This window comes from Ranitomeya imitator, chromosome 9 (assembly GCF_032444005.1).
Source record: "Ranitomeya imitator isolate aRanImi1 chromosome 9, aRanImi1.pri, whole genome shotgun sequence".
NCBI classification, from domain to species: domain Eukaryota; kingdom Metazoa; phylum Chordata; class Amphibia; order Anura; family Dendrobatidae; genus Ranitomeya; species Ranitomeya imitator.
Window position 1 is genome coordinate 56,896,161 of NC_091290.1, and position 16,385 is coordinate 56,912,545.

Sequence of the window (16,385 nt, forward strand, 5' to 3'; positions counted from 1 at the left end):
GAGAAAATTGATATAAAACGCCAAGTCGCTTTCCTCTCAAAGCGTCTGGTCAGGTTCTCTCTTTCTCTGGTCATAATCTCCTCGAATTCCGGGTGAGGAGCAAAAAATTTTGAAGGTGGTTTAGCCCGTCTAAACGAAACCGCCTGATCTGCGGGTTCCGTAGGACTCAGTGATGCCACAGGTTAGATTTATCGCTCCAATGAGATTCTGAACCATATCCCTCCTGGTAGCGATTTGGTTCGAATCCAGCTCTGAAACATCCTTCAAAAGGCGCATCAGAGAACGCCTCGCCTGACTCAGGGGAGGAGGAAGCAGTTCCAGACGCAGGACACAGCTTGAAGATGGTCCCCCAGGGAAGAAATCCTCTTAGAATATAAACGCGGATCCTGCAGTGGTGCAGCCGAAGGGATCTGATACCCGTAGTAGTCCACTGCAGCGCACAGAGAGGCGTGCGTGGGCTAAGGCACTTGTCCACTGGGTGTAGTAAGATGGCGCCGGTGGGCGGAGCAACACCGAGGGCTGATGGCCGGGCGGGAGAAAAGCCCGCCGAGTAGTGGGGAAGTGGGCGGAGAGGAGCCGCCGGAAGTGGGCCCCGGGAGAAGCCGGGACCTAGATTAAAGCTCGGCGACCGCCTGATGGGGGGGAGGGAGGGGGGATTGGGGCGGCGCTGGCGCTGCCCGGCTGGAGGATGCGGCCTCTGGAGAGCGGCGCAGCAGCGAAGTCGCCTCAGCAAGGGGGAAGCGCTGCCGCTGGAGGTAGGCCCAGGGGAAGCCGGGGCCTAGATTAGTAGCCGACGACCGCCGGGGTAAAGCCGCGGCGACGGCGCTGCCCGGCAGGAGGATGAGGCCTCTAGTGAACCTGCGAAGTCGCATCAGCAAGGGGGAAAAGCACTGCCGCCGGAGCCGACAACCGCCGGGTTAAAGCCGCGGTGACGGCGCTGCTCGGCTGGGAGGTGCAGAGTGGCGCGGCAGCCAGCAAAGTCGCCGCATAGCAGGGAGAAGCGCTGCCGCCGGAGCCCTAAATTAGGAAGGTGGCGACCACCGGAGCGGGACGCGGCGAAGCCCCATGCGGTCGCAGGAAAATATCAGCTTAAAAGCCAGCCGCGCTGGAAAGAACCCCGGAAAGTGCTGCGAAAGCGGCAATCTGCGATTCCCAGGATCCCTTTAGGACAGCAGGCCAGGGAAAAAGATGGCCTGGAAATGCCAAGAAAAAGGGAAAACCAAGGGACCCCGGGGCTAGGAATACTCACCTAAAACATCCCACGCCGTCCTTACTAACCTCAATCCGGGGAAGATATCAGACGTCCAGGGAGCTGATGGACGTCCTCGTCTCCTCCAACCGACAGGCTCTGGTGGGCGAGTGGGTGGGGGACAGAGCCAGGACCGGACTTCTGAGCACGCTTGTGTGCTAGGGTCTTGGTCCTGCTGTGGGATCTACGAGGATACGGGGTGGCAGTACACGCCGTACTCATAGTCCACCTTGTGGGACTACAGGTGTGACTGTTCACCCTGTATCCCTCCAGAAAAACCTGAAAAGAAACGACGCACATTGAGGTAGATAAGGGTCTAATGAAAGACCCGTGTCCACCTCCTACTGACACTAAGCTAAACTGAAGAGTATAATGCCAGTCGGTGAGGTGTACACTGCAGAGGAGGAGCTAACTTTTTATTTGCATAGTGTCAGCCTCCTAGTGGCAGCAGCATACACCTATGGTTCCTGTGTCCCCCAATGAGAGGCGATAAAGAAATACTTGTTACTTGAGATTTCTCGAGCATGCTCAGGGGTCCTCCGAGTATTTTTTTTAGTGCTCGGAGATTTAGTTTTAATTGCCGCAGCTGAATGATTTACATCCGTTAGCCAGCATAAGTACATGTGGGGGTTGCCTGGTTGCTAGGGAATCCCCAAATGTACTTATGCTGGCTAACAGATGTAAATCATTCAGCTGCGGCAATTAAAACAATCTCCGAGCACTAAAAAATACTCGGAGGACCCCCGAGCAACGAGTATATTCGCTTATCACTACTATTTATACTCTTTGCAGTTTTTAATTTCCAGGGTAGCACTGCATTCATAGACCACTGCTGTAATGTTTTACATGCCCTCACCATTCAGATTTTCAAGAATATGCAATTATTTCAGCGTAGGTTAGAGCACTTTCTGTTAATTTCCTACTTTGCTCCATGCAGTTATAACACCCACAGGATTAAATGCCAAAGTACCAACAAAGAGCGAAGTTTTGCTCTGAAATGCTGCGTGTGAATTCAGCAGGAAAAAAGAAAGAAACCAGAACGTATCGTTCCTAATCACGTCTGACCACTTTTAACTAACAACCCAGCATAGCCAGCCACTAGACTAAAACTTAACATTTAATATGTATACCTCTAAAATTATGTGTACTTTAAAAACAATTGGTGCTCATGTTTAAACGTGCACTAGACAAGAAAAATGGCATGATCTCACCCAATTGCTGTCTCTCTTCTTGTTAAGGTTCTTGTGCTTATTGAGAGCACGGCTGGGACAGAGACCAATAGACCTTTTCCAATGGGGGGGGGGGGGGGGGAGAAAAAAAAAAAAAAATATATATATATATATATATATATATATATATATATATATGTGTGGGGGGGAAGGGTTTGAAGCTATCTTCCCTGTCGTGCCCCGTGTATAAGACTCCCGCCCCAACAAGGGCAGTCCCTAAGTTTGAGCCTACTTAGTGAAGCCCTTTAGTTAGTATAACCACCCTGGATGATATGTCCTCTTTCTCTTCCCAACGCGTTTCCCTCCCCGTTACGGGGGTTCATCAGGGGAATAAAATGTCCAGGTTAAATGTCCAGGTTAGTGGAGGTATTCTGCAGTGGCAGACATAACCTCATTCAGCGGCGTCCTCCATGTGAGGATAAGGGACTGCCGTGCTCTCAATAAGCACAAGAATCTGTAACAAGAAGAGAGACAGCAATTGGGTGAGATCATGCCATTTTTCTTGTCTAGTGCACGTTTAAACATGAGCACCAATTGTTTTTAAAGTACACATAATTTTAGAGGTATACATATTAAATGTTAAGTTTTAGAGTCTAGTGGCTGGCTATGCTGGGTTGTTTGTCTGAAATGCTGCAGCTTTTTAAAAAAGAGTCAGCTGAAGGAAGGGTTTATCGAAAGTCTGAGCCCAACTGCACCTAATCCAGGCTACCTGTAAAGAGGAGCACTTGGCAGAGTCCTCCAGTCTATTCACTTAAATGACTGGTAAAGGCTCAGAACTTGGACAACATCTGATGTTTCATTATGCCAATAACCTTCACAGAAGTGACAGTTTATACAATAATTGGCAAATCCGCACTTTAAGAACACTCGTTCCCGATCAATGTGTATAAACCTGCCACTGATCAGCTAATGAACAAGCAAAATGCTCAGTTATTGGCAGATTAGATGTGGCAACATGCATGCTCTAGGGACTGATCATACGAGCACTGTCTCTATACAGCTGGCATCATTGGTTCATGTGACCAAGCCATAAAAAGATCTCTGACCGACTTGTATTTGGCAAATGAGCGCTTGTTTATGTATAGAAATCTGCCCGTCTAAATACAACTTGGAGAGAGGGAGAGAGAGGGGGAGAGAGGGAGAGAGAGAGGGAGAGAGAGGGAGAGAGAGGGGGAGAGAGGGGGAGAGAGGGAGAGAGAGGGAGAGAGAGGGAGAGAGAGGGAGAGAGAGGGAGAGAGAGGGAGAGAGAGGGAGAGAGAGGGAGAGAGAGGGAGAGAGAGGGAGAGAGAGGGAGAGAGAGGGAGAGAGAGGGAGAGAGAGGGAGAGAGAGGGAGAGAGAGGGAGAGAGAGGGAGAGGGAGAGAGAGAGAGAGAGCCCCCGTAAAAAAAAAAAAAAAAGGAAGGCAGAAGGGGGGGTTGGAGTAAGAATACCAAGATCAATACGAGACTGGTGGGGGTAACAACCCCATTGATCCGCTGTTTGCACTGGTGGTGACCACAGGATACAAAGCACTGTTGTGAAGTACCCGGAAGCGTCAGTTACACACTGAACTGAGATGCAAAGCTCTGCTCCATTCAAAGTGTTCAAAAATGGAGGCCACGGAATCAAACAGCTGATCAGTGGGGGTGCTGGACCCACATTGAGCGGTCATCAGAAAAAAACAATTTGGCTGTGACTGGTCAACCCCTTTAAACCAAGCTGCATTGTGCAGGGTGTCTGCTCTAGGACAGAGCATCTGATTACATTTAGAAGGAACATAGGTTTGACAGCATAAAGGCTGCAACCTGTAAGGGCATATCAAAACCATCGAGCTAGGAAACAATACTGTAACTACATCTCGTCCAAGGTGCACACATTTCAAAAAGGACAATGAGTCAAAGCTGAAATTTACAAAATTGTATGTTTTCATTAAATGATAAAGCCAACTAAATATTTACCTGTTCAGGTTTCCGGCTAATTAAAATGCTTAAAACTTTGCTGAAGAAGCTGGCGAGCAATGGATTCAACGGAGAATCGTTTAAAAGAAAACTGTAAAGTCTCTTAAGCAAAGACTCGTCTTCTCCAAGTCTGTCATTTATCTGTGAAACATCTGAGGTCAGTAACTCACAAGATAGATTTGGGTACCTATAAGAGGAAGAATGCAGAAACGAGCATTAACAGGCGGCGATGGTTTTCATAATAAGCGCGGGGATTACCCCATTTGTGGTGGCGAGGCCCCATGTGATCACAGCTACATTATTTATGCCTACAACGTACTGGCATAAAGTGTGCACTGAAGGCCACACTGATCTCCGCTTACTGTGCACAGGGAGAAGAGGGCTCGAGAGCGAGATCCGGCATAAATACAGCTATGAGAAATAAAAAAAATGGATCTTTTTTTAAGAAAATTGTTGGATTGTGCCTGACGGCAAAAACATGATGTGCGAAAGTAGCCTTAGAGGTCTGGCTTCTGTAATAACCAAGACTAATAGCAATCCCTGAATTCTTTGGAGAGATCCTGGTTACTCATCACCCAGAATACTCCAGGGCCACTATTCCTCCATTGTAGGACAGGTTGGTAGGTCGGCACAGTTACAGCGGTGCCATATGTCTATAGTGATTTTATTTGTTTTACCTTTAAAAAGAAAAAAACAAAGTTACAAATTCTAATTTGGCTTCTGTCCTGTTCAAAGGTTTGGACACAACTGTTGGTACAATGGTTTTCCTTGTGGTTATTGGAATGTTCACATTGTAGTTTCAGACTGAAGGCAGGAGGGAATACATATGGAAACCAGGAGTGAAGAGAAATGGAAAAAAACAATGTGTGCTGAACCTTCGATTCTCCAAAGGGTCACTATTCTGATGAGAGCTTTACATCCCCTGGAATTCTCTAACGCGGCTTCATCAGGTATCACCAAGAATGGACTCCAGTGATCAGTTCTGCCTTGTCAAGAAATCATTTATGGAATCACTGTCCTTCTTGAAAGTGGTTGTGACCACCAGGTTTTTGCAGAGGCAGTGACATACACAGATCTATACAGTGCCGAGCCCTATTCCACAGGAAGGCACGATGTGTCAAGAACCACACAATTACGTAAAGAAAAAAGACTCCATTATTACTTGAAGACATGAAGGTCAGTCAATACTACTAGAAACTTGAAGGTATCCTCAAGTGCAGTCATGCAAACCAATCGCTATGATGAACAGGGCTCTTTGAGGACCGCTAGAGGAAAGGTAAACCAAGAATTGCCTCTACTGCAGAGGACACAATCAGTCATCCTCAAAACCACAAATTGACAGCGCTCTAGAAATCAGCTCTCACAAATGATGCAGAGAGTAGCAGACGTGTTATCACCAGCTGTCCAGAGGAGGCCTACTGGTTTGCACTTAGTAGGATCATGTTAGAGCGATGTGACCAAGGATGGAGCTTGTGGAGACCACACCATCTGACGCAAGCACCCGACATCAACCCAATTCAGATGGTTTGGGATGAGTTGGATGCAGAGTGGAGGCGACTTCCTGATGAAGCTGTTTGAGAGCATGACAAGGATTAACATGGGCTTCACTCGCTTTCTTCATGGTTTGCTGCTTTCAGTCTGAAGCTACTATGTGCACATTCCAATAAGAACCATGAAAACCACTGCATTAACCGGAGGGTCAAACTTTCCAACAGTAAATTATATACAAGTACACAGACAAAATGGACAAAAAAACAGAACAAACTGGTGTCAAGTGATCAAAGTGTTCTGGGCTTTTTATTTCCATGTATTTTTGGTTGTTTTATAGTTCATATTGCAGTGTGGTGTTATTTACCCCAGCTCCTGTAAAGCCCAGGATAGGCATATGCATTAGAGGCAGCTGAGCCCGCGATGCGTACACCTGTCCGCGTACAGTGGATGGCATCGCCCTGAGACAACCGATACACCAAAACATTGTACAACCTTACTTCTGTACTTAATTCCTCACTTGTCAATGTAAGAATGTGTTTGACAGAATTTGATGTAGATCAATCGCTGATCAGATATTATCGCATCTGTCTATTTGTCTTGTTTGTTATGCTGAATGACACTTTATTCTGAATGCATCCTTCCACACTTAATTATAAGTTTGAGTATATATTTTACTTTTTACAGGATTCAGTTATACACAGGATTTACCAGTAATATTGGTGGTTCACAGCCCACCACCTTCCCCTCCCTGAAAAATTACACTGCACAGATAACAGCGACGCTTCCTTACAGGATGCGTTACTGAAAAGGGCTCTATAGTACAGGACAGATCTATTTGTTTAATATTAAGGTTAGTGGCCGAAGGGCAAAACCAAGACTTCAGATTAGATCAGTAAGTTATCGACTGATTTACTGAAATATGGAAGCGTTCAAGAAAAAGGTTAAAAAGGGTTTCCCACAAAAAGCACATTTTCATAAGTCTTGGAATAATATTAATTTCCACAAATATAGGTGTTAAATAAAGTGTCCTGTGCTGAGATAAATGTTATAAATGTGTGTCTGCTGTGTACTGTGTAATGGCTGTGTCACCGTGCAGGGACATGGTCTGATTCGAGGATACAGATATTACAGTACAGGATCACAGCAGATTCTTCTTGTGAGGCAAAACATTTCACTGCCCGTTTTTAAGCAATGTTTTACCTGAAAATCAGCTGCGATCCGATGCTGTCCTGTCTGTATACTCTTTCTTCCTCCTCTGCCCAGGAGATGTGGTATGATCAAACCATGTTCCTGCACAGTCAGACACGGCCATTACACAGTAAGGGCACATTTATAACATCCAACTGTGGAAGTTATTATTCCAAGATGGATTGATTAAAATTAACGCTGATCGTGAGAAAACCCTTTCAAGTACCAAATTGGCATTACACCAAGCCAAAATTCAGTTTAGAGACACTGTAGGTAAAAATAAAAAAATAAATGGATCAAAATAATTCAGTTTATTGAAATTCCAAAAGGAAATTATTTTTAGTGGAACCAGGATAATTATGAATAGGGCAAGATCTAGCTTTTCAGCCTATACGCTTTTAGATGTATGTATGTATGTATGTATGTATGTATGTATGTATGTATGTATGTATGTATGTATGTATGTATGTATGTATGTATGTATGTATGTATGTATGTATGTATACACACACACACATTATATACACACATATATATACATATACATACACATACATACAATATATATATCTATAATATAACGCTGGGAGCGTCACTCTGTCCGAAGCCTCTATAGACTGCGCAAGCGCCGGCGCAGTCTGGGCCTCACAGAGCGACACTCCCGGGAGAACGCACACCGCGATCTCCACCGCAGAAGCAGGGACCGCCAGGAGGGTGAGTATCGGCCTATATTCACCTGTCCCCGTTCCATCACTGAGCGGCGCCAACTTCCCGGTCTTCGGCCTGTGACCTTCAGTTCAGAGGGCGCGGTGACGCGCTTAATGCGCGCCGGCGCCGCCCTCTGACTGAACAGTCACAGCCAGGAGACCGGGAAGATGGCGGCGCTCAGCGATGGAACGCCGGACAGGTGAATATAGTAAGTGCTGGGGGGGCCTGAGCTGGCGGCGATACCGGCACCTGACCCCCACAGCGCGCCGGTGTCCCCGCCTGCTCAGGCCCCCCAGCACTCGGCGCCGAGCGGGTCAGAGGCAGTATGGGGACGCAGGATGGAGCAGCACATAAGGATGGGGACGCAGGATGGAGCAGCACATAAGGATGGGGACGCAGGATGGAGCAGCACATAAGGATGGGGACGCAGGATGGAGCAGCACATAAGGATGGGGACGCAGGATGGAGCAGCACATAAGGATGGGGACGCAGGATGGAGCAGCACATAAGGATGGGGACGCAGGATGGAGCAGCACATAAGGATGGGGACGCAGGATGGAGCAGCACATAAGGATGGGGACGCAGGATGGAGCAGCACATAAGGATGGGGACGCAGGATGGGAGCAGCACATAAGGATGGGGACGCAGGATGGAGCAGCACATAAGGATGGGGACGCAGGATGGGAGCAGCACATAAGGATGGGGACGCAGGATGGAGCAGCACATAAGGAGGGGGACGCAGCACATAAGGATGGGGACGCAGGATGGAGCAGCGCATGACAGGATGGGGACGCATGATGGAGCAGCGCATGACAGGATGGGGACGCAGGATGGAGCAGCACATGACAGGATGGGGACGCAGGATGGGAGCAGCGCATCACAGGATGGGAGCAGCGCATCACGGGAGCAGCACATAAGGATGGGGACGCAGGATGGAGCAGCACATGACAGGATGGAGACAATATACCAATATAAATGCTCGCCACCCGGGCGTTGAACGGGTTCAATAGCTATATATATATATATATATATATATATATATATATATATATATATATATATATATATATATATATATATATATATATATATATATATATATATTACATACATACACACACACACACACACACACACACACACACACACACATACATACAGAATTTTTTTTAAATAATACTTTCTGACCTCTGCGTAACTAGTAATGGTAGGTCTCCAACTCTTCCCCATTTGTCATATTTACCCCTTAGTGACCGGGCCAAGTTTTTGAAATCTGACCAGTGTCCATTTATGTGGTAATAATTCTGGAATGCTTCAACAAATCCCAGTGATTTTGAGATTGTTTTTTGTGGAATATTGTAATTTATGGTAATGGTAAATTTACATCGATTTTTTTTATAAATAAACACAAAACCTATCAGAAATTTGACAAATGTTAAAAATTTTGCAGTTTAAGCTTTGACTGATTATCCCTTTAAGAGAGATAGTTATACCACAGAACAACATTAGGCCGGGGTCACACTCCTGTGTAATGCAAGAACGAGTCTCTCGCATCAATACCTGGCACTGCTGCCGGCAGTTCGGACTGGAGCGTTCAGCAGCACAGAAATACATTGCAGCCGCACGCTCCGATCCTGAGTGCCGGCTATTGCGGTGCAATTTTCTGCAAGTGTGACCCCGGCCTTATAAAACAACATTTTACAAGTGGTGCTGATGTAAAGCAGACATGTGGGAAATGTTATTTTATTTTGTTAACCTTTTAGGAGATTTAAAAATGTAGCAGTAATTTTTACAAGAAAGTTTACAAAATTTATTTTTTTAGGGACCTATCCAGGTTTGAAGCTACTTTGGAGGTCCTATATATTGGAAAAACCTCCAAAGATGATACCATTTAAAAAAAAAAAAAAAAGCACCGCCTGATATGTTGAAAACTGCTGTCAGGTAGTTTATTAACCCTTCAGGTGCTGTTCAGGAATTAATGCAAAGTGACATGACAGGAACGGAAAAAATTTATTTTTTTACCACCTAAATGTCGCTAACTTCTGAACAGGCCACTATAGCCGGCAGACTAAGGCCGCTATTTAAATAATAATAAATAATTATTATTATATAGCCCATTGATTCCATGGTGCTGTGCATGAGAAGAGGTTACATACAAATTACAGATATCGCTTACGGTAAACTAACAATGACAGACTGATACAGAGGGGCGAGGACCCTGCCCTTGCGGGCTTACATTCTACAGGATGGTGGGGAAGGAGACAATAGGTTGGGGGGTTGCAGCAGCTCCGGTGTTGGCGAGAAGGCAGCAGGGTCATTGCAGGCTATTTGGCCATGAATTGCCATAGCAAACATTAGGACCACACAATCATGATCTCAGGGTGTCGATGGGGGTTAAAGAGGAAGCCCCCACACTCTCATTAACCAATTATATGATGTAGTCACTTGACAGCAGCATCTAAGGGTACCGTCACACTAACATTTCGATCGCTACGACGGTACGATTCGTGACGTTCCAGCGATATCGTTACGATATCGCTGTGTCTGACACGCAGCAGCGATCAGGGATCCTGCTGAGAATCGTACGTCGTAGCAGATCGTATGGAACTTTCTTTCATCGCTGGATCTCCCGCTGTCATCGCTAGATCGGTGTGTGTGACACCGATCTAGCGATGCGATCCAGCGATGCGTTCGCTTGTAACCAGGGTAAACATCGGGTAACTAAGCGCAGGACCGCGCTTAGTTACCCGATGTTTACCCTGGTTACAAGCGTTAAACTAAAAAAAAACAAACAGCACATACTTACATTCTGGTGTCCGTCAGGTCCCTTGCCGTCTCTGCTTCCCGCACTGACTGCCGGCCGTAAAGTGAAAGCAGAGCACAGCGGCTGTGCTTTCACTTTCACTTTACGGCCGGCAGTCACTGAATGCGGGAAGCAGACTGCAAGGGACCTGATGGACACCAGAATGTAAGTATGTGCTGTTTTTTTTTTTTTTAGTTTAACGCTTGTAACCAGGGTAAACATCGGGTAACTAAGCGCGGCCCTGCGCTTAGTTACCCGATGGTTACCCAGGGACCTCGGCATCGTTGGTCGCTGGAGAGCTGTCTGTGTGACAGCTCCCCTGCGACCACACTACGATTTACCTACGATCACGGCCAGGTCATATCGCTGGTCGTGATCGTAGGTAAATCGTATAGTGTGACGGTACCCTAAGGGGTTAAACAGATATGGACGGTGCCAAGACTGATCATGACTGATCCAGCAAGTTGTCAGCTATAGTGTACAGCCGCTGGATTGCCACTTGTATGGAGATGCTATTCTCTTATATCTCAGGTCAGTAAAAAGACGTATTGGCGGTCATTACGGGATTAAACGCATATTCTTTAAACTAGCACCAGTTAGTGGCACGCTGTGTGTATTCCCTTTATAGAGTTCTAATTCCACAAGTCATGTATCGCCATCTAGTGACTCTTACCATTACAACTACATCTGCCAGGCCTGTGCCATCTTCATTACATGTATTGAAAAATACCACTTTTCACAGATTTCTGTAACATTTTTCCAATATTGTTGATTCATATTAATTTTACTGAACTATTTTGACCCATATATGTTTATGTATAGGTGATATGTGGTTTGTTGTCTGTCCAACAAAAAAACACAAAAAACAAAAAAATAAAACCACAAGATCACAATCTCTTACTTGTAGCGAATCTTTTCGTCCATGTCTTGTGGAGGTTCCTCAGTGATGAAAGTCACCAGATCTTCCAAACATTCAGATTTTAATAAAAACTCCACAAGTTTACGATTCTGGGCCTTGCACTCTTGCAAAATGTCCTCCTCATCCATAAGCTCCTTTAGGGTCACCTCATCTCTTTCTAAGAGGGTGTCTATGTGAGATGAAGAATGAAGGTCGAACTTCCAAAACATACTTGGCTGATGAGAGAAAGTTACATTTCAATATCTCAAATACAGGCTATGTAGTTGCTTCAATCTAATATTGCCCAGAGGTGTAAACTAGGACGCTAGCAAAATCCCTGAAAAAGTATATTAGAGAAGTATAAAACTTTTCATTATGCAAATAAATTAAATTTTTTTCATAGATGTGCCTAAAAAGAAGGGGTTCTCCATTAGTGGCCAAATCTATATTAATGTTCTTGTGAAGCAGTGGGGGAGCTTTATGCTCCTCTCTGGAACAGTGACGCTCCTCTATAGTCAGCACTGCCTTACTCCATTCTGCTGCCAAAAACATCCAGAGGGGCAACATGTCAGCACTGCAACCAAACCATGGTGAACTTCAGTGCTCAATTTTTTTTTTCTTGAGTGGAGGAAGCATTTTTCCACTCGAAAACGTGAACGCTGCAGCTGATCAGAAGCTGCCGATTGGCTGCAGTGCACAAGCAATGCCCCCACCAGCTGCTGATCACATTAGAATCAATTGTTTTTCACCTCCCTTGTCTCATTAATAAGTGGTAATCCAGTGGTGGACAATCTATGTAACAATAGCAATAAATAAAGCAAGCACCACTGATAATTACAGGAATTTTCTTTTTTCCTTCTAAAGAAAACTTCGCTCAGAAGCTTAAAAATGACCCAGTGTGATAGAACCTGATTTCTGAACATCAGGATTACAGCAAAGGTGTCCAACTAGAGGCTCTCCAGGTGGGAGCCGTACTTCTGCAACATCACAAGCTGGAAACCTATCCCTACGGCACAAGGCTTTAATAAAAAAAACATTTAGTCGTTATATAAATGTTAATTTGAGAAGAGTGTGGGGTGCACACATGCATCCATAAGCAAAGCATCCCAGAAGCATCAAGATAAAGCAGTTATTCCATGGCAAAGAACACCCATCTCCTCTCATTACACAGGTATCCATCTCATTCAACTTCTGTATTGATCCGGCATGTGTTCACTCTATTCTATGTCAGCAAGCAGCTTCTAATGGTACAATCTCTGCTTGCTGTCTGCCATCTGCCGCTTTACTATCTAGCTACATATGTTAATGTGCCTGCTAAATCATTGGTATAAATCATTTGTTGCATTGTACTTAATACTCACTGTTGTATTTCCATGACTTGGGTCAGTCTAGATGTTATCTGGTGGAAGGTGCTATAGCACATAGATGTAGCCAGGCCCAATGTCTTTGATCATCTAACCACCCCCTGTTGTGCTGGCCCCAGCTGCCAAATTATCCCAAACTAGCTCCCACAATCAATATCCCCTTAGCCTGTATTGTGGCTTATAAATTTAGAAACATCCTAAGGGGTGTATGCAGTGTGGGGTGCACGCATGCATCCCGTAAGCAGAGCATCTCAGAAGATAAGTATCAAGATAAAGCAGTTATTCCATGGCAGATAATCAGTGCAGGAGTCAGGTAACCCACACTTTGCTCTGCCTTCTATCCTTGTGCTTTATTTCTATCCTCCTATGTTCCCTTGCCATCCATATCCATCCCCCCTCCATCACAACATGCCATCAGCCCCTCTCTCCTTCCTTCTCCCATGCACTTCTCACCTTCCTACAAAACCTCAGCCCATCTTGCCCAGACACATCGCACACAAAAAAAAAATCCTTACAATTCCAAAAACTACTTGCTCTATCTTCCTACTCCTACTGATTTCAGGGGGTATCTCCCCCAACCCTGGTCCACCATGCCCCAATCTTAGCCCCTACCCAACATCACATCGAAACCTCACTAACCTTATTAATATTAGCCGCACTCCATCTCCTTTTAATTGTGCTCATTGGAATCCACGGTCTGTATGTAACAAGCCCCCTTTCCTACACAATTACTTTCTGAACAACTCTCTTAATCTGTTGGCCCTCACAGAAACCTGGATCCAGGATTCTGACACTCTCTCCTGCTGCCATTTCCCATGGTGGCTTACAATTCTTACATTTCCCGAGACCCACAGATACAGTGGTGGAGTCTGCATAGTCCTGTCCGTACAATGCACTTTCCAGGTCATCTCCCCCCAGTTCCATCACTCATTTCCTTCTTTTGAAGTCCACACCATCAGGCTCTTCTGTCCCCTCTCCCTCAGAGTAGCGGTCATACCGGCCCCCAGGCTCACCCACCCAATTCCTGGACCATTTCTCTGCCTGGCTGCTGCACTTCATGTCCTCAGAACTACCAACCCTTATCCTGGGAGACTTCAACATCCCTATTAACAGCCCCACTTCCACATCTGCATCCCAGTTTCTATCACTAGCCACTTCTCTAGGCCATCACAGCCCTCTACCTTTGAAACACACAGACGGTAACACCCTTGACCTGGTCTTTGTCCGGCTCTGTTCAATCTCCTACCTAGATAACTCACAGCTTCCACTCTGACCACAACATTCTCTCCTTTACGCTTACTAATCCTCGCCCACCCCAGCACACCCCTACCTACCACACATTCAGAAATCTGCAAGCCATTAACCCTCACACAACCTACACTACTCACTGTTCCCAATCTCCTCTTTTTCCTGTCCTGATCTGGCTTTACATCACTACAATGACACTCAGATGCACCCTTGACCACGTAGCGCCCTTCACCCTCAGAACCTCCAAACACAGAGTATAACAGCCCTGGCTCACTTCACAAACCCGATTTCTCCAGTGATGCTCTAGGAGTGCTGAATGCTTATGGAGGAAAACTCGCACACCAGAAGACTTCATACACTTCAAATTTATGTTAAGGACCTATAACTCTGCCCTTCACCTCGCCAAACAGACCTAATTCACCACCCAGATCTCCTCACTATCCAACAACCCCAAGAGACTTTGACACCTTTCACTCCCTCCTCAGGCCAAAAGCACAAGCCCCTATCACAGACATTTGTGCTGATGACCTGGCCTCCCACTTTAGAGAAAATAGATAATATCCATCAGGAAATCCGCTTCCAATCACCCAAGTTCAGTGACTCCCATCCCTCCCTGCATCTCCCCTGGATCACTCTCCACATTCAATCCCATCACAGAAGTAGTAACATAGTAACAGTTATTAAGGTTGAAAAAAGAATTTAAGTCCATCTAGTTCAACCCATAGCCTAACCTAACATGCCCTAACATATCGATCCAGAGGAAGGCAAATAAAACCCATGTGGCAAATAGTAAGCTCCACATTGGGGGAAAAAATTCCTTCCCGACTCCACATACGGCAGACTAGTTCCCTGGATCAACGCCCTATCGAGGAATCTAGTATATATACCCTGTAACATTATACTTTTCCAGAAATGTATCCAGTCCCCTCTTCAATTTAAGTAATGAATCACTCATTACAACATCATACGGCAGAGAGTTCCATAGTCTCACTGCTCTTACAGTAAAGAACCCGCATCTGTTATTATGCTTAAACCTTCTTTCCTCCAGATGTAGAGGATGCCCCCTTGTCCCTGTCTCAGGTCTATGATTAAAAAGATCATCAGAAAGGTCTTTGTACTGTCCCCTCATATTTATACATTAAAATAAGATCACCCCTTAGCCTTCGTTTTTCCAAACTAAATAGCCCCAAGTGTAATAACCTATCTTGGTATTGCAGACCCCCCAGTCCTCTAATAACCTTGGTCGCTCTTCTCTGCACCCGCTCTAGTTCAGCTATGTCTTTCTAAGGCTACGTTCACATTTGAGTTGTGCGCCGCTGCGTTGCCGACGCAACGCACAACGCAAATAAAAACGCACGCAAAAACGCTGCGTTTTGCGACGCATGCGCCGTTTTTTTTGCCGAAATTTGGACGCAAGAAAAATGCAACTTGTTGCATTTTCTGCGCCCGACGCTTGTGGCAAAAAAAAACGCATGCGTCGCACAACGCATGTCCATGCGTCCCCCATGTTAAATATAGGGGCGCATGACGCATGCGTCGCCCGACGCAAACACGCAAAACGCTAATGTGAACGTAGCCTTATACACCGGAGACCAGAACTGTGCACAGTATTCTAAGTGTGGTCGAACTAGTGACTTGTATAGAGGTAAAATTATGTTCTCCTCATGTGCATCTATGCCTCTTTCAGTGCATCCCATTATTTTAATTGCCTTTGTACCAGCTGCCTGACACTGGCCACTGAACAGGAGTTTGTCATGCACCCATACTGCCAGGTCTTTTTCATTGACGGTTTCGCCCAGAGATTTAGAATTAAGCGCATAGTTATACATCTTATTACTTCTACCCAAGTGCATGACCTTACATTTATCCCCATTAAAGCTCATTTGCCATTTATCAGCCCAAGCTTCTAGTTTACATAAATCATCCTGTAATATAAAAAAATTGTCCTCCTCTGTATTGATTACCCTGCAGGGTTTAGTGTCATCTGCAAATATTGAAATTCTGCTCTGAATGCCCCCTACAAGATCATTAATATGTTAAAAAGAAGAGGGCCCAATACTGACCCTTGTGGTACCCCACTGCTAACCGCGACCCAGTCCGAGTGTGCTCCATTATTTGTTTCCTATCCCTGAGCCAGTTCTTAACCCACTTACACATATTTTCCTCTATCCCCATTATTCTCATTTTATGCATCAACCTTTTGTGTGGCACCGTTTCTCCAAGCTCCTCTTCTTCTCGTCCGACTACATGCACTACGGACACCATTCTCT

General features: G+C 45.5%; 1 protein-coding gene across 12 annotated transcripts in view; it reads right to left on the reverse strand.

The window, feature by feature from the left end:
- The window catches only part of PPP6R3 (protein phosphatase 6 regulatory subunit 3), a 114,785-nt gene that overhangs the window by 67,816 nt on the left and 30,584 nt on the right, over window positions 1-16,385 (reverse strand). For all 12 annotated transcript variants that reach the window (XM_069740355.1, XM_069740356.1, XM_069740358.1 and 9 more), the window contains 2 exons: window positions 11,507-11,739; window positions 4,416-4,602 (listed from right to left, as the gene is read on the reverse strand). In XM_069740355.1, coding sequence (XP_069596456.1) covers window positions 4,416-4,602; window positions 11,507-11,733 — 414 coding nt within the window. In that variant the 5' untranslated portion in view covers window positions 11,734-11,739. The remainder of the gene's footprint in view (window positions 1-4,415; window positions 4,603-11,506; window positions 11,740-16,385) is intronic.